At 54.8% G+C, this 25,738-nt stretch overlaps 2 long non-coding RNA genes and 2 gene segments (V, D, J or C); 2 read left to right on the top strand and 2 right to left on the bottom strand.

The window, feature by feature from the left end:
• The window catches only part of LOC132251329 (uncharacterized), a 106,739-nt gene that overhangs the window by 61,551 nt on the left and 19,450 nt on the right, over positions 1-25,738 (top strand). The window lies entirely within an intron of this gene.
• LOC132251328 (uncharacterized) lies at positions 4,806-13,345 on the top strand. Its single transcript, XR_009463309.1, has 3 exons — positions 4,806-4,892; positions 8,020-8,109; positions 13,257-13,345. It is a non-coding gene; the product is annotated as an uncharacterized LOC132251328 (long non-coding RNA).
• Positions 5,663-6,386, bottom strand: LOC132251309 (immunoglobulin heavy variable 4-59-like). The segment is given in 3 exon segments: positions 5,663-5,684; positions 5,905-6,193; positions 6,274-6,386. Coding segments are annotated over 3 exon segments (357 nt in total).
• On the bottom strand, positions 12,885-13,732 carry LOC132251327 (Ig heavy chain V region C3-like). The segment is given in 2 exon segments: positions 12,885-13,522; positions 13,618-13,732. Coding segments are annotated over 2 exon segments (366 nt in total).

The raw sequence follows: 25,738 nt of genomic DNA, 5'->3' as shown, positions 1-25,738 counted from the left end.
ATGGGGAATGGGGGATGCGCTGTTTACTAAGGCACCACAGGGAGTGACTAGGAATAATGGGTGTAGACTTGTTGAGAGTGGATTTAGGTTAGATATTTGGAAAACATTTTTCACAGTAAGGGTGGCCGGGATCTGGAATGGGCTCCCAAGAGAGGTGGTGCTATCACCTAGCTTGGAGGTCTTCAAGAGGAGGCTAGATAGTCACCCGGCTGGGGTCATCTGACCTCGGTCCTTTTTCCCTTGTGCTGAGGGTCCCTGCTGTCGGACTGGAGCAGGTGGGAGCCCTCGGACATTTGGCAGAAAAAGCTGGGTGCTGTTTGCATGCTGTACTCCATATAAACAGGGTGCACACTCCTCTCTGAGGTGGCTTGTTCTCCCCTGGGTGCCATTGGCTTAGCCAGGGACTGACCTTCTCTGAGAGGGGTGGAGATGCTCCCTGGAGACGTGGGCTCCAGCTCCCCCTTCCACCCCTGCCTCTTCACCCAAGTTTAAAGGGCTCCAGCCAGAGAGATCCCACTCCCCAAGAACCCCAGAGCCACGTTGGGATCTTGAGACAAGGCAGATGGTGTCTCCTGGTCTGAGACCCCCTCCCAGCTCTCAGGGGAGCTCCATGGATCCAGGATCACTCCTACCTGGACTGTGTGCCTGGCCATTGTGGTTCAGGTGTGCTCAGACCAGGTTGGGCAGTACCTGGCTCGGGCCCGTCTGAGACTTTGCAATGACATGGGGCTGGGAGCAGGGTGTTCGCTGTGAGGTGCTGCCAGCACTTCAACAGCTCGGATCCTGCCCCATTCGGAGCTGGCTGCACTGGGGTTGGGCAGCTGCTGCAGGAGGAGACAGTGTGTGGATCCCAGCCCCATTTCCCCTGGTATTCGGAGGAGAGGGGGTGAGATGTGGTGTGCCCTGCCCAGAGCCAGAGGCTGTAGGGTGTCTCCCCAGGTGCAGCCTTGTCTGAGTAAGAAAGGATGAGGAGTGGATTGAACACTGAGTCTGAGCATTTTTTTCCAACTCCTCAGTTGGTGTAAGAAAAGATATCACATTTATTCAAAGAACCTTGCCTGCCTATGTCCTGAGGAAAAAAAAAAAACCAAAAACAAAAAACGGCTACAACCAAAAACCCCAACCCCATGTCATGCCTCTGTGGTTTTCCTAGCTTACTGGTTTTCCTGGAACTGGGTTTGTTTTGGGGCTGGGATTACAGCTGGAAATTGTCCCTGGTCCAGCCCATGTGGTCAGGGGTGCCAAAGAGAGTCCCCCAGTGTGGCGTGGCATGGCATGGCATGGGGTAGACTAGCTCCGAGGTGTAATAGCTCCATATAACAGTGCATGGGCATGGCAGATATGCTCCCAGCTCTGGGTGTAACAGCTGCATATAACGGTGTATGGGGAGGGCAGAGATGCACCCCAGAGCTGGGTGCAATGGCCACATATAACACTTTAGCATAGCCCACACCATACACTAGCAGTGCCCTTCACCCCTGATCCACAGCCCCCTACCTTCCCAGGGGTGGTGTGCAGTGGGTCCCAGAGGGATCAAAGCCCCGAGTTGCAGGTGGCAGCTCAGGTTTTTTTCCAGCCGTGCTGTGGCATGAAGCTGGGCAGCTCAGTGTGCAGACAACACATGGAGGATCCTTGAGGCACTAGAGCCTGGAGTTGCTCTCTAGAAACCTGGCAAAGATAGCTCAGTGGTACTACTATTGACTGCCATATGGGAGACCTGGCTTTGATTTCTGGCTAGTGCAACAGAGGGTTGACTTGCTTTCAAAAGGGAATCCTTACTGGGGTTTCTCCAGCTGTGGGGGGGCTCAGCTGCAGGGACCTGACCCATGGGATTGCCTGCAGAGGCGTAATGCGAGCCTGCTGGGGTATCTTGAATCCTCCTGTACATAAGTTTGATGCACCCCTTCCATGGCATGATGGGGACTAGGGGGCTTAGAGGGCAGCAGGCTGGAAAGGGTTAATGAGGGACCTAATTATCTCAATCCTCTCCTCATCAGCACCAGTGGGCTCAGCCCAGCTGCCCCTGGCACTGCAGTGGGGAGGCTGTTTGCTGTTCTTGGAGAAGCTGTGAGAGGAGTGGCCTGGAGAGGAAGCTGAGGAGAGGTTTGTGCCCCTGCCCTGGGCTTCCGGTTGTGGGATGGGGGCTTAGAGCTCAGTGCCGCATTTAGGCATAAATGACTCAATCGAACTACAGTTTAGGGCCTCACAATATGAGGGACCTCTAAAAAAGAATCAAAACCTGACTCAAGATCAAGTTTAATAGTTATCAGTTGGTAAATAAAGGAGATCTGGGAAAATGACTCTAAATATGGACATTTTCATTCTAATATGACAAAATAGACATGCATATGGCTCCACAGTTATTATTCATATTAACTTCATAAATGTGTGTGGAAATATCAATACTTTATATTACAATTTCATGAAAATCCATTCTGTGGGTATCAGGGGGGAAAATTTTTCTTTGTGCCTTCGGGTTTGTATATATGAAAATATAAAGCTTTCATATTTATATTTTCACTGTCTTTTCTGTGAGAATAATAAAGTATCATTTTTATTGCATGGGTCTTCTTAAACTGGACATAGCTTAGGCCCTAAATGTATCATACTCTGGCACTGTCAGAGCTGGATCCCTGCAGAGAGGCTGGGAGCTGCCTCGATGCATCCTTCTTTGGCCCCTGGGCTTTGTTGTCCTGGCTGGAGCTGACAGCTCCCTTGGGTGCTGTTCGCTGTGTCCCCCTTGTTACACTCATTTTTAACCTCTTACCTCCACGCTGTGCCTGCTTTTCTTCCGTTGGTGTTTCTGGGCTGGTTGCTTGTGCTGTTGCCATTGCTGTGGTGTCCTTTGGATTTGTGTGTAGGAATAATCCCCTGTTCTGGTGTGAGAGGGTGAGTGCGGGAGTGTTGCAGAGCAGGGGTCTTCAACATTTTTTAGGAAGTGTAACTGGGGCCACAGAGTGGGAGGTGGGCGGGGGGTGACCGGACATGGAGGAGCCCTTTGGTAAGTCAGGACCAGAGCATTGCAGGGGGCTGCTAGCCTCCTGGAGCCGCGGGCTAGGCCTAGAGCTAGAGGCAGGCACTAATGTTGCTGCTGGCATGTTTAGGGCTGGAGGGGTATGGTCAGGCCACCCGGATGTCTATGCTTGGTGGTGCGGTGCTGCAGTCCAGAGACAGGCTAGCCGAGGCAGGGTCAGGATCAGGCATACTCAGGTCACCTTGTCTGGATGGTGCGGCTGGGCTACTTACTGGGGGAGGAAGGGAGCTGAACTCTAGGCCAGGGGTCAAATACCCTCCAGGGCCACAGGGCACTGGTGCAGGGCTTCATATGCTGCACCTCATCTTCATGCACTGCTTTGGCCCCATGGTGAGGTCTCTGATCCTTCAAGGCACTGCACAGGAGGGAGAAGATCACAAGATCAGGGCCTGAGCAGCTTTGCCTCGGGTCGCATGGCAGGTTGGAAGAGCTCTTCACCTGTGCAGTCCCAGGGCCAGTTGAGCCGAGCAGGACCCGTGCTCGTAGTAGTTGATGGGCTCTGCTGGATGCAAAGTGGGGAGAGGGAGGGGGGCTTACACCCGCCACCCCATGCCGTTGCACCCTGCTTTTGCATGGCAGTCACACATGCAGCTCTGAGGACTGCTGACAGGTCATGCACCTGGCCAGTTGCATGCCACCCATCAGCACCCAGAGAGCTGCATGTGCGACCAGCTATTCGAAAGTGTGGCTTAGTGGTGGTGTGGAGCGGTGGATGGTGATGGCAGCCACCGTGTCTGAGCTCCCTGCCCCACATCCGGCCGGTGCCTGTGTGGCCTGCAGGGGGGTGCCACTGCCTTCACCCTGCCCCAGCCCTGCTCCTGGGAGGTGGCAGTGCTCTGTCCCCACCCACCCCTGTGTACCTGTTATGTTCTTCCCAAGTACCCTCAGGGGGTAGAGAGACTCTGCTACAAGGCAGCGGGTGCTGAACCTGTGCTAGAAGTCAGCAGGCAAGTGCAGGGGTTTTCAGCCCAGTTGTTGCAGATGCCCTCTCCATCATGAGGGTGTTGTACAGGGTTGGGGGGGCATTTTTCTCCCAGTCCCACTCCCAGGTGGCCCCTGCAGAGGTCAGCACCATGGGGGCATCTTGGTGCCCACAGCTGGGCCTCTATTTTGGAGGCAGTCTTGGTTGTGGAAAGCCATGTTGTCATGGGTGAGGATGAGGCACCCCCGGGGCTCTCGGCTGGAGCAACTTCAGGGAAGTTCAGCCTCTGGAACCAGTGGCCCTGAGCGATACGGGGCCGTGTCTCTGGGCTGCAGGGCTGTCACTCGCAGGTGCACTCGGCCTCCGGCAGTGTCTATGGCTATTGCCGTGGAGGCTGCTGGAGCCAGCTCCAAGCACAAGCACCGCTGATGGAGTCACCTGGGACAGCGCAGGTTAGTGGGAAGGTTCTCCAGTCTTCACCACCTCTGGGCTGGACTCAACTAGCAGGGAAGACACTTGAAGGAAGGAGTAATTGGGTAAATAATAAGGCCCAGGAAGGAAGCCCCAGAGCCCTAGATTTCCACAATCCTTCCCCAAACCTACATGTGGAAGAAGTGAAAAGGAGCAGAAATAAGGAGCTCATTAATGTTCCCTATCACAAGGGAGACTCTCAGCAGGCAGGAGAGGCTGGGCACAGACGGGGGCTCTGCAGCCCCAGGGCTGTCCTTACTCATGGCAGGCATCTGTGTTTTGTTGCTTAAAAATGCAGACTTTTTCTTATTTAAAGGAGAAAAAATGTGGATTTTCCTCTTCAAAGGACATAATCACAGGCACAGTGGATTTCCTTTTGCAGGCTGGCAGCTTTCCTCCCTGCAAGGATCTCTCATGCAAAGAGCCAGGCAGGGTGGTGGGATCAGCCCAGGCAGCTGCAAACAGGTAAGTCTATGGCAGGGGTGTCCAACCTTTTTCAATGTGGGGCCGGATCATGAACTTTTTATCACCTAGGAAGTCGCGTCAAATCGGGAAGTGATGTCACGTGAGCTTTGACACCAATGAAGTTGCTTAAAGTGACAATGAAATGGGTCTGGAAATGTGCACACGTGTGTTGCAGCAGACAGAGCCAAAGCAGGTATTGGGATGCGCCGGGAAGCACGCGCACATGCACATGCACGCACGCACGCACACACAACCCGGCCCCAAGGTGTCCCCAGCTCCAGCAGGGGGCCCAGGGGTGAGGGGCACTGGCAGGACAAGGACACACACCTCACCTCCAGCAATGGTCTCTTGGTGCTGGGGAGACACCAAGGCCTGCAGTTCTCTCCTCAAGTAAGGACCTGGGTTGGGCAGGGAAAGCTGCCTCTGTCTGTGTCTGCCTAACTGGGGGCTGGATGTGCCAAAATAATACCAGAGAGCAGCTTTGAGAGGAAAAGGAGACCATGGTGGACAGATGATCCCAGGTCTGGTCTTTGGGAGGACTGGGCTGGGCAGTAGCTCACTAGTGGAGAGGATGGAGCATCTGGGACAGGTGTTAAGGCTGCAAGGGTGACAATGATATCATGTAAGAGCCACAGAGATGCTCAGTTCTGGGTATACCAGAGCCCCTCTGCCCCTTGCACTATGCAACCAGGGTCTGGGCCCCGATGGAGATGAGCCCCAGGAGAGAGGGGCCTTGGTGTGGACTGGCCTAAGTCAGAGCTGTGTCCCCTTCACAGCGATGCAACCTCGATGCTGCAGGGAGCTCGGGGACAGCTGAGCACTCTGGGGGTCTCCATCCCTGAAGAGCAGATCTGCATGGGCCTGAGCTGGAGGGAACTGGGATCACCTTTCCCCTCGGCCCTCCCTTAAACATGCAAGCCCTGTTCGGTGTCTTCCACAGCAGCTGCTGGGGAATCTGCTTCCCCTTTTTGTGCAGCCCCTGCCTTGCTCTGTGTCACTGTGTCCTGCACAGTAATACATGGCAGTGTCTGCAGATGTCAGGGAGCTGAGCTGCAGGTGGTACTTCCTGCTGGAGAAGTCCCCAGAGATGGTGATTCTGCCCTGGAAGGGTGGATTGTAGTTTGCGCTGCCATCCCATCTTCCCATCCACTCCAGGCCTTTGCCAGGAGCTTGGCGGATCCAGTTCCACCAATAGCTGCTGCTGAAGGTGCCACCAGTGACGGTGCAGGTCAGGCTGAGGGTCTCCCCCGGCTTCACCACCCCTGGGCCAGACTCCTGGAGCTGGAGCTGGGACTGCACACCTGGAAAAAACAAGGGTCAGTTGGGATTGGCCCATCTTCCCTTCTCACTGCCACCTCCCCCAGCCTCCCCAAGCACTCACCTGGAGCCAGGACCAAGAGGAGCAGGGGGCAGAGGAAGGCAGTCATGGTGCTGGAGGGGGGAACCAAGAGCACAGGAGGAAAGCTCAGCTCCTGGGGGCAATGGTGCTAAGTGCCCTGGGGTGGCTACTTGAGCAGGGAGCCCTGAGGGGGATTTGCATAAAGGGGTCAGCCCAGGGCCTGGCCTGGGGGAGGTGGTAAAAAGAGCAGATCTGTGCGCGTGTGTTTCTGGTCTGTGATCAGGCCTGTCTGAGCAGCTGAAGACTTGTGCCCTGAGAAGGATGGTTGGTGCGGGGGAGTCCCCTCCTTCTTCTGCTCATGACAAAGTCCACTCTGAGCCCTGGTCTGGACCCCTGGGAAAGGCTTGTGGTTGCTTATAGACAATATCCTTGAGCTCTCTTTTCATGAGATTGGTATGAGGGGCGGCAGTGTGGTAGTGGCGGGGTCACTAATGGGTGACTGCAGCATGGAGGGGAGCCTGGCTGGACCCTGCAGGCCCCTTGCAGCTGCTCCCCTCTCTGCCCACTTGAGCAGGCTGGGCCTGGCAGGGCCTTCCTTGTGCCCTTTGGACTTGCCCAGACAGACACGGTGGTGGGGCACAAGGGATGCTGGGGCAGGACTCCTGGGTTGCAATCCCAAGCCTGGGGACTCTGCCCCCTGCTTGCTTGCTAACCTCACTCAGGATTTAACCCACAAACCTGTAAGTCACCTGGAGTGGGGGTGCCCATGGGACTGAACAAATTGGGAAGGTCCATCAGTGGTAGTAACTGGTTCCCTCTGGAGCTCCTACCTGCACCAGGCTGCCAGCAAGGGGAGTGTGTGTGCGGGCTCCAGGACATGTCCCTTCTCAGTCCTTGTGTGATGCAGTGATCACGGACCTGGTCTCTGAGCTGCAGGCCCGTCATTCCTAGGAGCACTTGGCCTTTGGAGGTGTCTGCGATGATTGTGATGCAGATATTGAAATCCGCCGTGAGCTGACCTGAGAATTATTCACTATTATTCTTAGTGCTCCCATCTCCCCAGAAATTTCCCAGCCAGCCCAGACCATCTCCTTTGCCTCAGATTTTGGCTGTCAGTCCAGTTGCTGAGGGAGAAACCAGGCACAGGAAGGGTCAGCCATAGGTCTCTCCAGGTTTTCAGATCCCCCCACCAGGATCCATCACACTGTGCTGAGTGCACTCACCTGCCAGGGGAGGGAATGAAGACTTGATTGGGCTGAAGGCTGGGGACAGTGTAAGCACTGAGCTCTAGGCAGGTGTGACAGTGCAGTGCCTGGAAACAGTCCAGACCCCAGGTGGTGGTAGCGATTACCCCAGGCTTGCAGGTGTGCTTTAGGAAGTGGGTTGACCAGACATTGGTGCCCCAGGAAGGCATCCAAAGCCTGGTTTTGGCTGGTGTGTGGTGAGGGGGTGTCTTTGTGGAGAAACATCCCTACTGGACTGCCACAGGGACAGTCTGGTCAGACTGGGCTCTCTTGTCACTTAGGTCCTTGTTGGAATGGAGGCCTGCCAAGGGGCCAAGAGCCATTGTGGGGCCTCTGAAGATCTAGGCCTCATACTTTTATTTAACTTTTCACATAAGGAGCTAAAAACATCCCTACTTGAGCTGCAGGATACCAAGGAAGATGCTCAGGGAATTGGTCGCCTGATGCCCCTATTGATGCAGCAGCATATAATGACCTGGAAGGTTGGCACGGGAGAGGGCAGGATTTGGGGGTCATTTCCTCAGTGATGAGGTTTTTCTTCTAGGCTGGATGATCTTGTACGGTGAGCTTTCAAGTTGGTTTGCTGGGGGATGGAGACACAGAGGAACATGAGGACACTTTGCCGTCAAGCCAGGTAACACGCAGATGCCCTCCACCCAAGGGTGTTGAGGGAGCTGGCAGGGGTCATCGTGGAGCTCTTTGCCCGGCTGTATGAGCGTCCGTGGTCATCTGGCCAGGTGCTGGGGGATTGGACACTAGGTAACGTGGTCCCAATTTTCAAGAAAGGGCGGAGGGAGGACCCAGGTAACTTTAGGCCTGTAAGCCTCACCTCGGTCCTGGAGAAGATCTTGGAGAGAATCATCCAGGAGCACATCTGTGGGGGGCCTGCAGGGGAGATCATGTTCGGGGGCAATCAGCATGGTTTCATCAAAGGCAGGTCCTGCCTGATTCATAGATTCATAGATGTTAGGGTCGGAAGGGACCTCAATAGATCATCAAGTCCGACCCCCTGCATAAGCAGGAAAGAGTGCTGGGTCTAAATGACCCCAGCTAGATACTCGTCTAACCTCCTCTTGAAGACCCCCAGGGTAGGGGAGAGCACCACCTCCCTTGGGAGCCCGTTCCAGACCTTGGCCACTCGAACTGTGAAGAAGTTCTTCCTAATGTCCAATCTAAACCTGCTCTCTGCTAGCTTGTGGCCATTGTTTCTTGTAACCCCCGGGGGCGCCTTGGTGAATAAATCCTCACCAATTCCCTTCTGTGCCCCCGTGATGAACTTATAGGCAGCCACAAGGTCGCCTCTCAACCTTCTCTTGCGGAGGCTGAAAAGGTCCAGTTTCTCTAGTCTCTCCTCGTAGGGCTTGGTCTGCAGGCCCTTGACCATACGAGTGGCCCTTCTCTGGACCCTCTCCAGGTTATCCGCATCCTTCTTGAAGTGCGGTGCCTAGAATTGCACGCAGTACTCCAACTGCGGTCTGACCAACGCCCTATAGAGGGGAAGTATCACCTCCCTGGACCTATTTGTCATGCATCTGCTAATGCACGATAAAGTGCCATTGGCTTTTCTGATGGCTTCGTCACACTGCCGGCTCATGTTCATCTTGGAGTCCACTAGGACTCCAAGATCCCTTTCCACCTCCGTGCCACCCAGCAGGTCATTCCCTAGGCTGTAGGTGTGCTGGACATTTTTCCTCCCTAGGTGCAGCACTTTGCATTTCTCCTTGTTGAACTGCATCCTGTTGTTTTCTGCCCACTTGTCCAACCTGTCCAGGTCTGCCTGCAGCTGTTCCCTGCCCTCCGGCGTGTCCACTTCTCCCCATAGCTTTGTGTCATCTGCAAACTTGGACAGAGTACATTTCACTCCCACGTCCAAGTCGCTGATGAAGACATTAAAGAGTATCGGTCCAAGGACCGAGCCCTGCGGGACCCCACTGCCCACACCCTTCCAGGTCGAGACCGACCCATCTACCACGTCTCTTTGGGTGCGACCCTCTAGCCAATTCGCCACCCACCGGACCTTGTAGTCATCCACATCACAGCCTCTTAACTTGTTCACCAGTATGGGTGGGATACCGTATCGAAGGCCTTCCTGAAGTCCAGGTATACGACATCCACCCCTCCTCCTGTGTCCAGGCGTTTCGTAACCTGGTCATAGAAAGAGACTAGGTTGGTCAGGCACGATCTGCCCGCCACAAACCCATGCTGGTTTCCCCTCAGCATAATTTGTCCTGCCGGGCTCTCACAAATGTGAGCCTTGATAATTTTTTCAAATACTTTACCAAGGATGGAGGTGAGACTGACTGGCCTATAGTTGCCCGGGTCCTCCTTCCTCCCCTTTTTGAAAATGGGGACCACGTTAGCCCTTTTCCAGTCCTCCGGGACTTGGCCTGTGCGCCATGAGCGTTCGAATATTCCCGCCAGTGGCTCTGCAGTGATGTCGGCCAGTGCCTTCAGCACCCTCGGATGGAGCCCATCCGGGCCTGCCGACTTAAAGGCATCCAGTTCTTCCAAGTGACTCTGCACCACCTCAGGATCTACGCATGGAAACCAGGTTGCTTTTTATGACCAAGTAAGTAAATCCTTGCATGATGGTGTCGCTGTGGACGTAGTCTTTCTACACTTCTAGAAGGCCTTTCACACTGTCTCTCACCCCATCCTCATCAATAAATTAAGTGACTCTGGCACTAATGCCTACACAGTTGGATAGGTCAAAAATTGGCTGATGGGGCACACCCAGAGAGTAGTGGTGGACGGGTTGTACTCAACCTGGCGAGATGTGAGCAGTGAGGTACCCCAGGGCTTGGTCCTCATCCTGCACTAGTTAACATCTTCATCAGCACCTTGGATGAGGGGGTGGAAAGCATGCTGTCCAAGTTTGCCTATGATACTAAAATGGGCCAGCTGCCTGCTGAGGGGAGAGGCTGAGAGTCCCCAGGCTTCTCCCTAGAGAGAGCTGGGAGAGCAGCCCCTGCCCTTGCCCTCCCATCAGGACTGGCTCCAGTGCTGAGTGTGGTGACCAGTGCACCCAGTAACCCCATGCAGAGGAATGTGTGACTGGTGCAGTCAAAGTGTTAACTCTTGACACCACCAGGTGGGCTCCCTCCAGCACTGGGCCTGGCCTTGTGCTGCTCTGGTCCCTGCAGCCTCCTGTGGCACAGGGCACAAGTGGAGTTTGTGCTCAGGGTTTTTTGCATTAGCTCTAATAGGATTTGCTTCACTGTGTGTCTCGCACAGTAATACCGGGTGGTGCAGACTGTCTTGGACTGACAGGACCTGCCCCGATCACCGCATGTGCTGAGCCCCTGCTGGGAGGTTTCTGGGCATCCAGCAACTGCGGAGGTCTAGTGCTGAGCTCCCCTGGGTGGGTTTCCTCAAGCTCTGAGGTGAGATCAGCTCAGTTCTCATGAGTCAATGAAATTAGCAGTCCCAGCTCCTTGGAGGGCAGATGAATGAGATCTGTGGGCACGGGAGGGTGTAGATACCTGAGAACTGATGTAGAAGTGCCGATTCCTCTGGGTGCCCTTTGGCCCTCACAGAGCTCCACTTCTGGGGGGCAATCTGACTGCCTGCAATCACGTCTTAGTGTCCTTGCTTATTCATTGCTTCTTCCATCGTTCAAAGTCCTTCCCTTCTTTGGTGTTGCAGTCAGGGACAGGGACATTTGACTCTTCACTTGTATCATTATCGTTATACCAGGTTATATCGGTAATTCCTCTCTTCAAATGTCCTGTTATGACTTGACGTAGGTTATGTCACCCAGGAAAAAGAGCTCAGATTGGACTCTCAAACAATCTGATGTGGTGAACTGGCAATTTTTTTTTCCAGTGGGCCAGGGACCGGTGCCCGGGTCAGCCGGTGGCAGCAATGCGTGTAACAGCGCTACACAAATGCAGGACCACCTGTTTCTTTCTCTTTCCTCACCTCGCACGACGTGACGTCACCTGGAGTGTGGGAACGTACGCACTGTGGCACTAGGACATACCAATGTTATGCTTCTGAAAATATATTTCTTTCTTTCCTGGCAAATTGCTGTGGACCAGCGACTGGTGGCTTGTGGACCAGCACCGGTCCCTGGACCTCCTCTTGGAGAAGCACTGCTGTACATGACTCTCCTTGGTTCATGCATAGTGTGTCCTGTCTAGGGCAATGGGAGATCCTTGGAGAGCTCCCTGGCTTCATCTCAAGGGAGACTTGTCTGCAGGCTCCTGGGTGCTGGCTCCAGGGGCTCTTCCTCCCACCAGGCCTGTCCCGGGATGGTTGGGGTGATGGGGCCTGAGCTTGGGATCTTCCCCTGGAGATGGAGCTGTGCAGTGCTGGAGGGGCAGGCAGGCCTGTGCAGGTTGGGGCTTGGACTGGCCTCAGCTTCGTCCCTTAGTTAATGTTGAGCAGAGACAAAGTGCAGGGCAGGAGTCTGACATACTTGTTGCATGTCCGTTCAGACTCTGCTCCCAGTTTTTCTGTACCCCTTGCTCCGCCCTGTGTCACCGTGGCCCCAGATATGGCATGTACAGAACAGAAGTGTGTGTGTGCATGTCACCTTGTCTCCTCTACACTAGCAGCCCTCTGGGGTTTGTTCAACGGCCAAGACTGTGGTTTGAGCCCTTGGCTGGGGACAGGTTTGAAGAAGGCAGGGGTAGAGCTGTGCCTTATAGACTAAGTACTCACAGGTGCCAACATCTTGGTAGCTACAGGTGGCTTCACTGAATGCTGCATAGGGGCTTCAGGGGAAGCACAGCTGCAGGGCCCAGAGCCAGGGATTACAGAGCATCTCTGGTGTCAGTCATCCTCCTTGAGGAGTGGAGCCGCAGATCCTCGCAGGCCCTAGTATCCCCAGGCTGGAGATCCCACCCTGTCTGTAGCCCCTGAGAGTGTTAAGGGTCCCATCTGGGATGAGACTGGGCTTTGTGTGTATGCCCAGTAGGTGAAACACCTCCTTTACAAATGGTCCCAGCCTCTTCTACTTGGAAGTGATTATGATGTTTGCCCAAGTGGTCCTGATTCCTTCAGATACTGTGCCCCAAAGCCTCTTCCAGGCCTCTGAATATCTCAAGAGTCTTTTATTTGTAGGAGAGCAGATGTGCTCCATCTCCTGGCCTGCTCCCCTTGGAGATGCTCCCTAGCTATGATAACCTGGGCAGCTCTTTCAGGGGATGTAATTTCTATGAACTCTCACAGCCCTTAACATTTTTTGGGCATTTTGACACATGCAAGTGCTACAGTGCTAGGTGCTTTGAAGAGTGCCCGGCACTGTGACGATTCCAGTTGTGTAAGCAGCAAAATGGGGAAGCAGGTGTGTGTGTTTTTGGTGGGTGGCCAGCAGTGAGGGTGAACGGCTGTGTGGAGCGGAGCTCCGGGCAGCAGCGGGTGATGGAGCCAAAGCTTGTTCAGCTCAAACCTCTTCCTCCCCCCACGTCCTGAGCTGGGTACACCCCACTCTGCCCAGGATGCTGCTGCCACTGGACCTACTGTCCTCCTGGGACATGCACTGAGAAGGACCTGCCTGGGCTTCGTGTGGCCAGGAGCCATGTCTGCAGGGTTGGGCCTGGGGGTGGCTTTTGTCAGGGCTCCTGGAGTGGAAAACAGTCTAGAGACTGGGGTCTGTTCTCCCCTGTCCACTGTCTCCCCTCCTGCCTCTGTGCAGGGCTGTGCTGTGCAGCGTGGCTGCCCCCTCCTGGCATCTGAGAAGGGAGGATCTGAGCTGGGATTTTGTATTGCCATGAATACGGTTTAAGTCACTGTGTCTCTGGTACAGTAATACAGGGCTGTGTCCTCTGCTCTCAGGCTGTTCATCTGCAGGTGCAGGAGGCTGCTGGAGTCATCTCTGGAGACGGTGAATCGCCCCTTAACACTGTCAGCGTAGTATATGGGAGAGGAGGATGTGCCAATATAAGCAACGGACTCCAGCCCCTTCCCAGGAGCCTGGCGGACCCAGGCCATGTAGGAGCTACTGAAAGTGAACCCAGAGGCTTTGCAGGAGAGGCGCAGAGAGTCTCCAGGCTTCCTCACATCTCCTCCAGACTCCACCAGCTGCACCTGGGACCAGGCACCTGAAAACCAAGTTATGAAGCAAGAGTAACTAGTATCAGGATGGGATCGATGCAGTTGTCCCCTCCATGTCCTGGCCTCCAAGTGTGCCAAATACCTTCCAGCACTGCTGCCAGGACAAGGAGGTGGAGCCCAGGTCCCATCTTTGTTGGCTGTGGAGGTGAAGCTCTGGAGGTGATGGCCAGTCACTGCACAGACCCCACAGGCTTCAGGCTGCCTCTGTGGGTACATCCCGATAAGCCAGACACACAGCTTTATATGGGACGGCCTGCCCCTGATTTGCATCTCGCTCACCCTATAAGCAGCACAGCTGCTTTCTCCTCATGGTGGGAAGAGATTGTGCTGGGGTGTGAACAGGGGCAGTCAGGCCCTGCTACCTGGTGCCTTGCAGCCACTCCCAGACAAGGCTTCATGGCCCTGATTGTGCACAGCCTGCTCTTCACCCCTGTGGGCAGTTGGTGGGTGCTGGTTTCCTCGGATGAGATGGAAGGGAGAGGAAATTTGGGGATGGGAGTGATTTAGGGGAAGTGGTAGCAGGTGGTTCTTGTGTAGCATCTAGTAGGGAGACAAGGCACAGCAGAGGGTGAGATTTTCCAAGGGGGTGGGGGTGGGGGGCAGTGACAAGCTGGTGCCCTGCCCCTGCCCATTAGCTCACTGACCATCCACCACCTCTCAAGCCCTGCTGCTGCCCCTCGCTCTGGACCCACTGACCCCAGCCCCTCACTCCCAAACAGCAGTCCCCTGCCCCCCACCCCGTGCTGGTGCCCCTCACTCCTGACCTGCAGCCCCTGCCCCTCCAGCACTGCCAGTATCCCACACTGGACCCACAGCCTCTGCTCCCCCAACCCTGCTGGTGCTCCTCACTACCGACCCGCAGACCTCTGCCCACCCCACCAGCCCTGCTGCCCAAGCAGCTCCCGCATTACGCATGTGCCCAGTCTCTCTCTCTTTCTTTACCTTGCTGGAGCTGGGATGGGGAGCATATGACCCCCAACTGGCAATCACCTTGCCTCAAACATCCCGTCTTGGAGAGCAGAGGAACAGCAAAAAACCCAGACATTTATCTGCTTTTTAAAAACCCACCCAGACGCAACACAGGGGGCCACAAAAGAGGACATATCTGGGAAAACCCAGACATATGGTAACCCTTCGCTGGAGCCCCCTCCACGTGTACACCTGGGTCCATTGCCTGGTAAGGCAGCAGGCCCAGGGTCTCCATGGGTTCGGATATGCTCTCCAATGCCAAGGTTCCCGTTATGGGATGGGAGGGGGTTTGAATGTCAGCCCCCAGCCACTATCCACAGCATTGATTGGTGCCATGTGTGCAGAGATGGAGAGAGCCCCGAGGCAGACAGTGGATCTCTGGTCTCCAGGCAAGGCACAGATGGGTGGGGGAGGCTGAGAGAGAAGAGGGAGTGCTCAGGTTTGTACATGGGCTATGGGCTTGGCTGAGACAGCATTAACATGAGATGTAGTCCCTGCACAGTGAGGAATTCAGAGCTCAGGGCCTGGCAGAGGGGTGCAGTCTGGGTTGGGGAGGGGAGGGAGTCTAGGTGATGGCAGTCCCTAAGAGATGTGAGTGGGAAATACTGCAAGTGTAGGTGCGCTGTTGCCACCGTACAATCCAGTCTTCCAGATCGGGGCCGGGTGGGGCTAGGTGCAGCTCAGAGGCCCAGTTACTTTAGGGTGAGGGGTCCCCACCCTGTCCCAGCACCAATCCCAGACCACCTGGTCTTGCTTACTGACATCAGAGGGTGATGGAGAAAGGGGGAGACCAGAGTAAAGATCTGGGTTTCTCAGTCCTCTCAACATGAAGCCTGAGCCTTCTCCATCAGGTTTATCCTCTTGGTGAAAATTTCTGGACGAAATTATCAAGGTTTTGCTCAATCCGACCTTAGATAACTGTGTCCTGATCTGGGGGACCTGGGTCATTTTGGTTCATCAGTTGGGGGCTGTGAGCTTTGGGGATGAAGGAGAAGGAAGAAGAAAGCATCTGGTCCATCTGTGAGTGGTCCCTATGTGTTTGCAAGGAAAAAAAACCTGCACAATACCATGCTATTTCCTTCTCCATAAATGGAGGAGAGCAGTCAGAGCTCCCTCACACGATTTTCTTTTTCTCCATTGAGAGTTGTAGTTTAAAGACCGTGGGTGTCACCATGTGGCTCTTGCTTTCAAGGCAAGAGGAACTTTTTGTATGAGCTGAGATGGATATCTCACTGCTGTGAGCTGCACAGCAATACTGAGCAGGGTCCTCAGGTCTCAGGCTGCTCATGTCCAAGGCTGCCTGGCTCTCGGAGTTGTCTCGGGAGATGGCGAATCGTCCTTTCACAGGGTCTGCGTTGTATTCTTTACTGCTGTCCGAATAGATGACTGCAACCCACTCCAGCCCCTTCCCAGGAGCCTGTGGGACCCAGTCCATGCCGTATCTCCTCAAATCAAATCCCGAGCCTGTGCAGGTGAGGCACAGAGAGTCTCCAGGCTCCCTCAAGGCCCCTCCAGACTCCACCAGCTGCACCTGAGACCAGACACCTGCAAAGAGAGTCACTTTTAACCATGAGTATATTATGGTGAGTAGAACAAGGTGGATCAGCCTCAGCAATGATCTGAGAGCAGAGAATACCTTCCAGAGCTGCTGCGATGAAAAGGAGGTGGATCCAAAGCCCCATGGCCATTGGGGTGGGAACAGACGCTGTCTCTGGGAGTGGTGGGAGAGGAGCAGGGACAGGGGAGGCAGAAGGTATCTGTGTACAGCCTGGGCAGAGGTGGGCAGACAGAAACAGAAATGTCACTCTGTTTTGCATATCCCCCTCCATAAGAAACACGGGTGCCATCCCTTCTCAGGGCTGATTAGTTTGTGAGAGGGGCTGGGGGAGGGAATAGGACTGTCCCTCCTGCTGCATCCAGTCCATGCCTGGCACTGTGCTGGGCCCTGTTTAGTTCCCTGAGTGAGGGACATGTCACCACTGCCTGGAAAGATCAACCCCCTCTGCCCCCTCCCCACTCCCTCCCTCCCTCCACTGACTCTCCCAGAGAGAAGGGGGCTTGCAGCCCTGCCTAATGCAGTGAGGCAGAGGCAGGGCCGGCCCAAGGGGAGCAGGTGCTGGGCCACAGGGCTCAATCTCAGATGTGCCTTGGCTGGGGAAGAGTGTGGGGGTTATCTCAGTCGGACAGGTCTTGGCCAAGGGTCCCAGATGCCCTCCTTGGAGCTCCCGGGAGCTGAATGGCCCTGGTGCTCTCAGCTCTTGTCTGTCATTTCGGAAACACTTTCCTTTCTTGGTAAACCCCCAATGACAGAGAACATCCCTGGGGTCGACCCCCTGCTACTCCCCTGGCTCAGGGAGTTAGGTGGGCCATGGCTGTTGTGTGACTGATTGTGTGTGTCCCGCGGGGTAGAGCAAGCAGGGCCTGTCCTTAACACATCCCACCCGGCTCCCCTTGTGTTTGTGGCAGCCCTGGCTGGAAGGCCGAGAGAGCCCGGTCTTCTGCCTGGAGGTGTGAGGGCTCCTCCATACACACTCTGCCTATGGTTTGTAGGTGACATGAACATGAGAGTAAAAAAGGCAATGATGAGTATTGGGCTGTGGCCAATACGAGGGCTTGTTCTTAATGGGCTGAGGGCCCTGTGTGGCAGAAAGCCACCTTTGTCTCTCCCCAAAGTCTCTGCTCGGTGACAATTTGATAAGGAAGGGCCCAGCAGAGAGACACATCCTTACCCAGTCTCTTTAGGTAACCTGAGCTGGATACGTTCCTGGGGGAGTGGGAAACCTGCTCTCTCTGCCTACATGACTGGTATCACATACCTGAGAGAGGGGCTTCCTTCCTGGTGGGCTAGAGTCTGCCCGGCAACTAGTGATGTAATTCAAGTTGGTTCGCTTACAGCCAACAGGTGCTGGCCTCCATTGGACCAGGTAAGTGAGGTCACCTGGGCTATATAAGTTAAGGACTGCCCGGGAGGAGGGGGGCAGCAGCCATGAGGGATGCTCAGGAACGAAGAATAGCTGGACCATCTGAAGCTTGCTCTCTCTCTCAAAACTCATGATCAAGGAACTGCCTGCCTTCAGAGCGATTCTCCAAAAGCCTCTGGATGATACTTGTGATTAAGCTATCTGAGATCCAACCAGATATATAGCTCACAGTAACTCCGATGTGAGATCAAAGGCTCCCCCAGCCACAGGAGTTTGCTCTATGGGATTTCTCTGATATTGCTCTACCCTGGACCCTATTCTAACCCTCCCCTCTGTAACCAATTAAGGTCTCCTTTGTACCTAGTGTGGGACACTTATTGAGGGCTTGGTTTAATTATGCCCAGGAGGCCCCTTGGGTCTGTGGACTAAGGGAGACTATCCTTTTTGGTCCCTGGCTTGGGGAGGTGCCCCAAGTCCTTGTATTGGGTCTAGTACACATAGGACTATTAGGCCTGTGTTTCCATGAGCACACAGGCTCCAGAAAGTCCCTTCTCAGCGTGGTGGCAGCACACGTTACCCCAGACTCTGTGGTGGGCCTTGAAAGGGGGTCTGCCAGGGCTTAGGTGCCCCTGGAGAGACATGTAGAGTAAGTAAGGTTGAGGGGCATAGTGATGTGGGAGGCTCAGTGCAGGACCTCCCCTTACTGGCCCACCACACTGCCCCAGCAGGAAAGCCAGCACCCAGAGCAGCCAGAGATCTCCTGATCCTAGAGAGCTCAGACTGGGCAGGACTAAGAGACAGGGATTGAGCACTGGGCAGATGCTGGGAATGAGTTGCTTATTGGGAGAAACCTGCCCATTAAAGTCCTGTCTGCTGTAGGGAAGAGGCAGACCAGACAGCAGCATCCCAGAAAGATTTAACTAAGGCTCCAGTCACCTCCCCATCTGCACTTGGCCCCATCAGTCCCAGCTGCTTCAGCGGGTTCATTGGAGGCTGTTGGATATGCTTGGCAGGCTCCTGCCCTGCAGCTGAGAGAAGAAGATGAGGGGAGAGGTGTATCCAAAACCTGATCTGGGCTTGAGGTTGGTGCCTCGGAGCTGAAGCCTTCCCCAGGGACTGGACACCCCCTGCCTGAGACTGGGGGTTCCCTCTGCATGACTCTCCTTGGTTCATGCATGGTTTGTCCTCTCCCTGGGGCAATGAGAGATCCTAGGAGATTCCCTGCCTTCATATTAAAGGAGACTTGTCTTCAGGCTTCTGGGTGTTGGCTCCAGGGACTCTCCCTCCCACCAGCCTTGTCCCAGGATAGTTGGGTTGATGGGGCCTCAGCTTGGGCTCTTCCCCTGGAGTTGGTGCTGTGCAGTGCTGGAGGGGCAGGCAGGCCTGTATGGGTTGGGTCTTGGGCTGGCCTCAGCTTCTTCCCTTAGTTAATGCTGAGCAGGGACAAAGTGCAGGGCAGGAGCCTGAGATGCTTGTTGCATGTGCGTTCATACATGGCTGACATACTTGTTGTATAGCTGTTCAGACTCTGCTTCCAGCTTTTTTCTTCAGCTCCTCCTCTGCTGTTTCAGCGTGTCCCCAGCTATGCCGTTTACAGAGCAGAAGTGTGTGTGTGCATGTCACCTTGTCTCCTCTACGCGAGCAGCCCTCTGGGGTTTGTTCAGCAGCCAAAACTGTGGCTTGAGACCTAGGCTGGGGACAGGTTTAAAGAAGGCAGGGGTAGAGCTGTACCCTATAGACTAACTAATCACAGGTGCCAACTTTTTTGGTAGCTACAGCTGGCTTCACTGAATGCTAGGTAGGGACTTTAGAGGAAGCACAGCTGCAGCATCCAGAGCCAGGGATTACCGAGTGTCTGTGGGTCAGCCAACCCCCTTGGGGAGTGGAGCCCCAGATCCTCGCAGGCCCTAGGAGTGTTTTAGGGTCCCATCTGGGATGAGACTGGGCTTTGTGTGTGTGTGTCCAGGAGCTGAAACACCTCCTTTACAAATGGCCCCAGCCTCTTCTACTTGGAAGTGGTTAAGCTGTCTACCAAAAGTGTTCTGACTGCATTAGAAATTGTGCCGCCAAGCCTCTGTAAGGCTACTGAATACCTCAAGGTAAATTTAATTAGTAGGAGAGCAGATGTGCTCTATCTCTTGCCTTTCTGCCCTAGGAGGTGCTCTCTAGCTATGATAACCTGGGCAGGTCTTTCAGGGGATATAATTGGTGTGAAGTCGCACAGACCTTAACACTCTTTTTGGGCACTTTTACACATGCAAGTGCTACAGTGCTAGGAGCTTTGAAAAGTTCTTGGCATTGTGACGCTTCCCGTTGTATAAGCAGCAAAATGAGTGTCGCCACTGAGAAAATGGTGGTGCTGCACTTTTAAACTAAAACACCTTAAAGGTGCTTTACTTCACAAGTGCACCACTGCCATTTCCTGTGTGCTGCCGTGCCTTCTGCCACTTATACAACGGCACGTGGCGCAGCACAGTTCACCTCAGCGTGTGTGCAGAGCAGACTAGATTAATTCAATCTGCTCCAAAGCGGGAGATCTCCAGTGTGTCATGGGAAAAGAAAGTCATTTAGTTCTTGTATCAGCTTTTATCTTAAAGTGCCCCAAACCAGCAAACAAGTTCTCCCTGGAGCCCAGGGGCAGGTGAGCTCTGCCCTGCCTCCTTTCCCCTCTCCCCTGGGGCCTTATCCAGACCCGGGGATTGGATCCTCCACAGATGGGCTGAGGGGACAACAAGCATGAACTGAGCCCCAGACAGTCTCTCCCCTGGGCAGCTTTTCCCATCTGGCTGGGAGCAGCCCCCCAGGAGAGAGGGGAGCAGAAGACGGGGGGGAAGCAGGAGGGGCAGGGAGGAGTGGTCTTAGCTGCTTCATAAAGGGGCCCCCGGGCTGGGCTGGGCCTGGGTCCCTCTCCTTGGTACAAGGGCATCCTCCAGGGAAACTGGTATGGTCTGCTGCACAGATCCTGGCAATTGACTGTGGGAACAGGCATCACACAGGAAAACACCAGGATCTCAGTGGGATCCTTGATTACCCTGTGCTCACAAGACACACACTTTCTCCTAGTGTTGGCTGTGTCCAGGGTGAACAACATGCCAGGCAGCAGCTGCATTGTCCAACCAGTGTCTGAAATCTCGCTCCCTGCCCTGGATCTGGGTCAGACTTTCCTGTGGCATGAGCCCCAGCTCATCAGCCTGAGGCAGCAAGAGCAGGAGTCAGTGCCAGTCAGTCGCGGTGGGTTTGCCGTGGGGAGCAGGGGAGCAGGCTGGGCCTTGGGAGGCTGTCTGCTGAAGCAGGTGTGTGTGTTGGGTGGGTGGCCAGCAGTGAGGGTGAACGGCTGTGTGGGGCAGAGCCCCGGGCAGCAGTGGGTGATGGTGCCAAAGCTTGTTGAGCTCAAACGTCTTCCTCCTCCCACATCCTGAGCTGGGTACACCCCACTCTGCCCACGCTGCTGCTGCCACTGGACCTGCCGTCCTCCTGGGACATGCACTGAGAAGGACCTGCCTGGGCTTTCCTGTGGCCTGGAGCCATGTCTGCAGAGTTGGGGCTGGGGGTGGCTTTTGTCAGGGCTCCTGGAGTGGAAAAGAGTCTCGAGGCTGGGGTCTGTTCTCCCCTGTCCCCTGTGTCCCCTCCTGCCTCTGTGCAGGGCTGTGCTGTGCAGCGTGGCTGCCCCCTCCTGGCATCTGAGAAGGGAGGATCTGAGCTGGGATTTTGTATTGCCATGAATAGGGTTTGAGTCACCGTGTCTGTGGCACAGTAATACAGGGCTGTGTCCTCGGGTCTGAGGCTGCTCATCTGCAGGTACAGCATGTTCTGGGAGTTGTCTCTGGAGATGGTGAATCGCCCCTGAACAGCCGGGGAGTACCACTGGCTGGATCCATCATGCTGAATTTCAGCCACCCAGTCCAGCCCCTTCCCAGGAGCCTGGCGGACCCAGTACATGTTGAAGCTACTGAAGGTGAACCCAGAGGCTTTGCAGGAGAGGCGCAGAGAGTCTCCAGGTTTCCTCACATCTCCTCCAGACTCTACCAGCTGCCCCTGGGACCAGGCACCTGAAAAGCAAGGTAGGAGCCAAGAGTAACTAGTATCAGGGCAGCATCAGTGCAAGGCTCCCCTCCCCTGCCTGTGGGAAGATGACATACCTTGCAGAGCTGCGGCCAGGACAAGCAGGTGGAGCCCAAGTCCCATCTTCCCTGGTGCTGGGGGAAGCTCTTGTGTGTTGGTGGTCACTGCCTGGACCTGAGGGCTATGGGTTGTGTGTGCAGGTGCTGCCTGGGCAGCAGGACAAAGTGATTTATAGCGGGCAGCCTGTCTGTGATTTGCATGTCCCCTGCCTTATACCACCCTGCTGCTTTCCCCAGGGAGGGGGATCAGTTGTGCTGGGCACAGACAGTGGCTGGACCCTCCCATCCCATGTGTCTGGGTACCTCCCACAGCAGGCTCCGGGGCCTTATTTCCTTGCCCTTTTCTGATGGGACCTGTTCCCTCTAAGCCACACCATTGTGAAGTGCCTGGGCACGGATTTGTATGTGGTTTCCCTTTTTTGCATAAGGACTGAGAATATTTGAGTCCTGCCAGCACTGGTCAGAATCTGTGTGAAGCAGGGCAGGGAGCTCAGCAGGAGATGGGGATTGCTCAGGCTGAGGAAAGGTTTCAGGAACCCAGCATTCATCAGGTGCTGGGGACCCTTCCTGTGTGTGATCCTGTGTGCTGACCTGCCTTCCTGCATGTGGATGGGAACTTATCTGCTGTCTGGGATAGAAAGAGGGCTGGGGCAAATCTTTCTAGGCTGGTGGGGAACCAGACCCACTATAAAGCAGACTGCAGGGGCTGAAACACAACGGTCTGTTGCTTTCATCTCCTTTCTCCCCTCCTCTCCCATGCCCTTTGGGGTTGAGTGGGGCCTGTCTCCCAGGGGGATGCAGGGAGCACGTTCATGCCCAGAGCTGGTCTCTCTTGCTGCAGTGGAGAAACCCAGCAAACTCCCTCTGGCCACCTCTGTGGGGTGGCATGTGCCTGCCCAGCTTAGAGGCATGAACCTACATTGGTCCTCTGCCCCAGGTGCTCAATGCTAGCAGTGACTACTGCTTTCTGCTGGCTGGCTGTCGTCTGGGGTTTTCTTGTCATCGTTGCTGTTGTCCTCGTTGGGTGTTGTCAGAGTTGAAGTCTCAGGAACAGCAGTGTGACAAGCTGCAGCCAAGAGATATCAACACCAATCGCGTATTAAAGAAGGACCAGAGGCTCATTTTGGTGGCAAATATCTGGCCAGTTTTATTGTCTGCAGCCACAGCCCTAACACATTTTGGCCTAACAAGTACATCACAGCAGAAGCTAAAGCATTTGTACTTGTGACAAGGTAGTCAACACAGCACCGCGCAGGCTCCTCCAGGACACTCTGCTGGCTCATATTCAGCTTATTTTCCACTGTAATCCTCCGGGACTTTTCAGCAGAGGTGCTGCCCAGGCAGTCAGCCCCCAGCCTGTACTAGTACTTGTGACCCTTCTGTCCTAAATGCAGGACTTGGCATTTGTCCTTGTTGAACTTCATGAGATTCATTTTGGCCCAATCCTCCAATTTGTCCAGTTCATTCTGAATCCTTTCCCTAACTTCTAGCATATCCACTGCTCCCCCCAGCTTGGTGTCCTCTTCTAACTTGCTGAGCGTGCCCTCTATGCCATCTTCCAGATCACTGAAGACATTGAACACAACCAGCCCCAGGACCAACCCCTGGGGCACTCCACTTTATACAAGCTGCCAACTACACCTCAAACCTTTGATTAGCACTCTCTGAGCCCATTTCTCCAGCAAGTTCTATGTCTGCCTTGCTGTCCTTTCTTCATCCCATACTACCTTATCTTGCCTGGGAGACTTGTGAGAGAGCATGTCAAAAGCCTTCCTAAAACCAAGGTACATCACATCCACCCATCACCTCGCTTCTACAGAGTTGGTCACTTCATCGTAGAAGGCAATCAGGTTGGTCAGGCATGACTTGCCCCGGGTGGATCCATGCTGACTGGTCCTAATCATGTTCTCCTCCACGTGGTTAGAAATAAATTCCTTGAGGATCTCCTCTATGATTTTTTCCAAATCAGGCTGACTGGTCTGTAGTTCCCTGGATCCACTTTCTTCCCTTTCTTAAATATGGGCACTGTGTTTGCCCTTCTCCAACTGTATGGGACCTCTCGTGATTGCCATGAGATTTTAAAGATGATGGCCAAAGGCTCTGCAATCACATCAGCCATCTCCCTCAGCACACCTGGGTGCATCCCATCCGGCCCCATGGACTTGTGCACGTCCAGCTTTTATAGGCAGTCCCTAACCTGTTCTTTCCGCACTTACGGCTGCTCACCTCCTCCCCAAACTGTGCTGCCTCATGCAATAGTCTGGGAGCTGACCCTGCTTGTGAAGACCGAGGCAAAAAAGGCATTGGGCACTTCAACCTTTTCTGCACCCTCTATCACAAGGTTGCCTCCCCCATTCAGTAAGGGACCCACACTTTCCCTCATTCTCCTCCTGCTACCAACATACTTGTAGAAAACCTTTTAGTTCCCCTTCACTTCCCTTGCTCGCTGCAAATCCAGTTGTGCTTTGGCCTTCCTGACTTCATCCCTGCATGCCACAACAATACTCTTGTACTCCTCCCTAGTTGTTTGTCCAAGTTTCCACTTCTTCTAAGCTTCCTTTTTGTGATGTAGTTTACTGACAGTTTCCCTGCTCAGCTCAGCTAGTTTTCTGCTGTACTTGCTAGTCTTCCTTGAGTGCCCTCTGTCTGGCTGGCGTTGGGCATCAGGAGTCCTGCTAAAAGACCACGCAGACCCGAACTTGCCAAGGTCTAAAAAGAGCAGGATGGGGAAAAGTCTGGTGCTTTCCCTAGTGTCAGTTTGTTAGCCCCAAGATCAGTGCTGGATGAGCACTCGGTGATGATCAGCCGACCCACGAAGGTGTCTGTGCCCACACGTACCAAGCAGCTGTGTCCTGGGCAGAGCTCTCTGAGCCCCAGGACCCTGTGCACAGGCAGCGGGGCCCACATGTGGGACGGCCTTGCCTACAGATTATGTTGAGCACCAGGAGGCTGTTGGAGGGGTCGGGGGGGCCCTGAGCCTAGCAGGGCAGAGTGTCCTGGGTCCTTCTCTCTCCCTCTGGTTGGGGCAGAGGAGCAGACTACTCAGGTTCGCAAGGGAAGGGGCTGATTTCTGAGACAGCTCCAGCTCTCGCTGAGCTGTGAAATGATTTCATCTCCGCAGTGCCCAGCAGAGGCAGGCGAAGTTGTTGGTGAGTGTGTGTGGGGCAGGGGCCGCAGGGCTCTGGGGCCCTCGGGGAGGAGACAGGGGTGGGGAAGTCGGGCAGGAAGGAGCAATTCCAGAGGGGAACCCAGCAGCGTCCTGACACACTCGGTGCAGGCCTGCGCAGGCAGTGACAGGCTGTGCACACTCACATGTGGACCATCTTGGACGGGCTGTTTGGGGGAAGTTGAGGATGAGGACAAGGTGGAGGAGCTGTTGCTCTTCATACCCCTGCTAGGGAGAATGGCAATGCAGAAATGAGGCCCTCTATGCTCCTGTACCCGGGTGGGGTGGGAGTGTGTGTTTGTAAAAAGGGCAGGGCTGAGCCCTGACTCTGGAAAGCTCTTGAAGAGGTTGCCTTCCTGGTGCTTTGCGGGAGGATGTGTGCGCACTGTTGTGATGTTGGGGTGTCCCTCTCTGTTAACCGGGGCATGTTTTGTTTGGTGCTTGACGTGGGGGTTGGTGCCACACTGAGCTAACCTCCTTCCTGGGTTGGCGTTCCCCTCGGCCTACCACTTCACTTTCTGTTTTTTCTCTTTTTTGCAAGTGCACCCCATGCATCAGGAGGGGATGGCCCTGCAGGGTAAGTGCAGGGGCAGGGAGGGGACGAGAGTCTGGTCCTACAGGGGCATGTGGGGAACTGAACAGGTCTTGGGTTGGGAACCGGGGTTGTGGTGTGTAGTGTTGTAGGTCCAGGGCAGGATGGAGGTGCTGGGAGCAGCGGTGGGTACACGTAGGGGAGCTCTTCCTTCAAAGGAGATGTTGGGGTTGAATTCAGTCCATGATCCACCTCTGACCAGTTCCTTCTTGTACAATCAGGACCAGATTCCCTCCCAGTGGATGGAGGCAGGGACCCTGGCCAGCATGCCCCTCACCATCGAGGCAAGTGCTCGGGCACAGGGACCACAGCATGAAGATGAGATGCAAACGGTAACCTTGTGGCTACGCCAGACAAGAAAGCTGATATTTTTAACAGTTTCTTTGCCTCTGTTTTCTTGAACAGGGACCGGGGTATCCCACCTACCAGACGTA

The sequence above is a fragment of the Alligator mississippiensis genome, chromosome 7 (genome assembly GCF_030867095.1).
Source record: "Alligator mississippiensis isolate rAllMis1 chromosome 7, rAllMis1, whole genome shotgun sequence".
Lineage (NCBI taxonomy): Eukaryota > Metazoa > Chordata > Crocodylia > Alligatoridae > Alligator > Alligator mississippiensis.
Note: the sequence above shows the minus strand (reverse complement) of the source record. Positions and strands in the feature narration are given on the sequence as shown.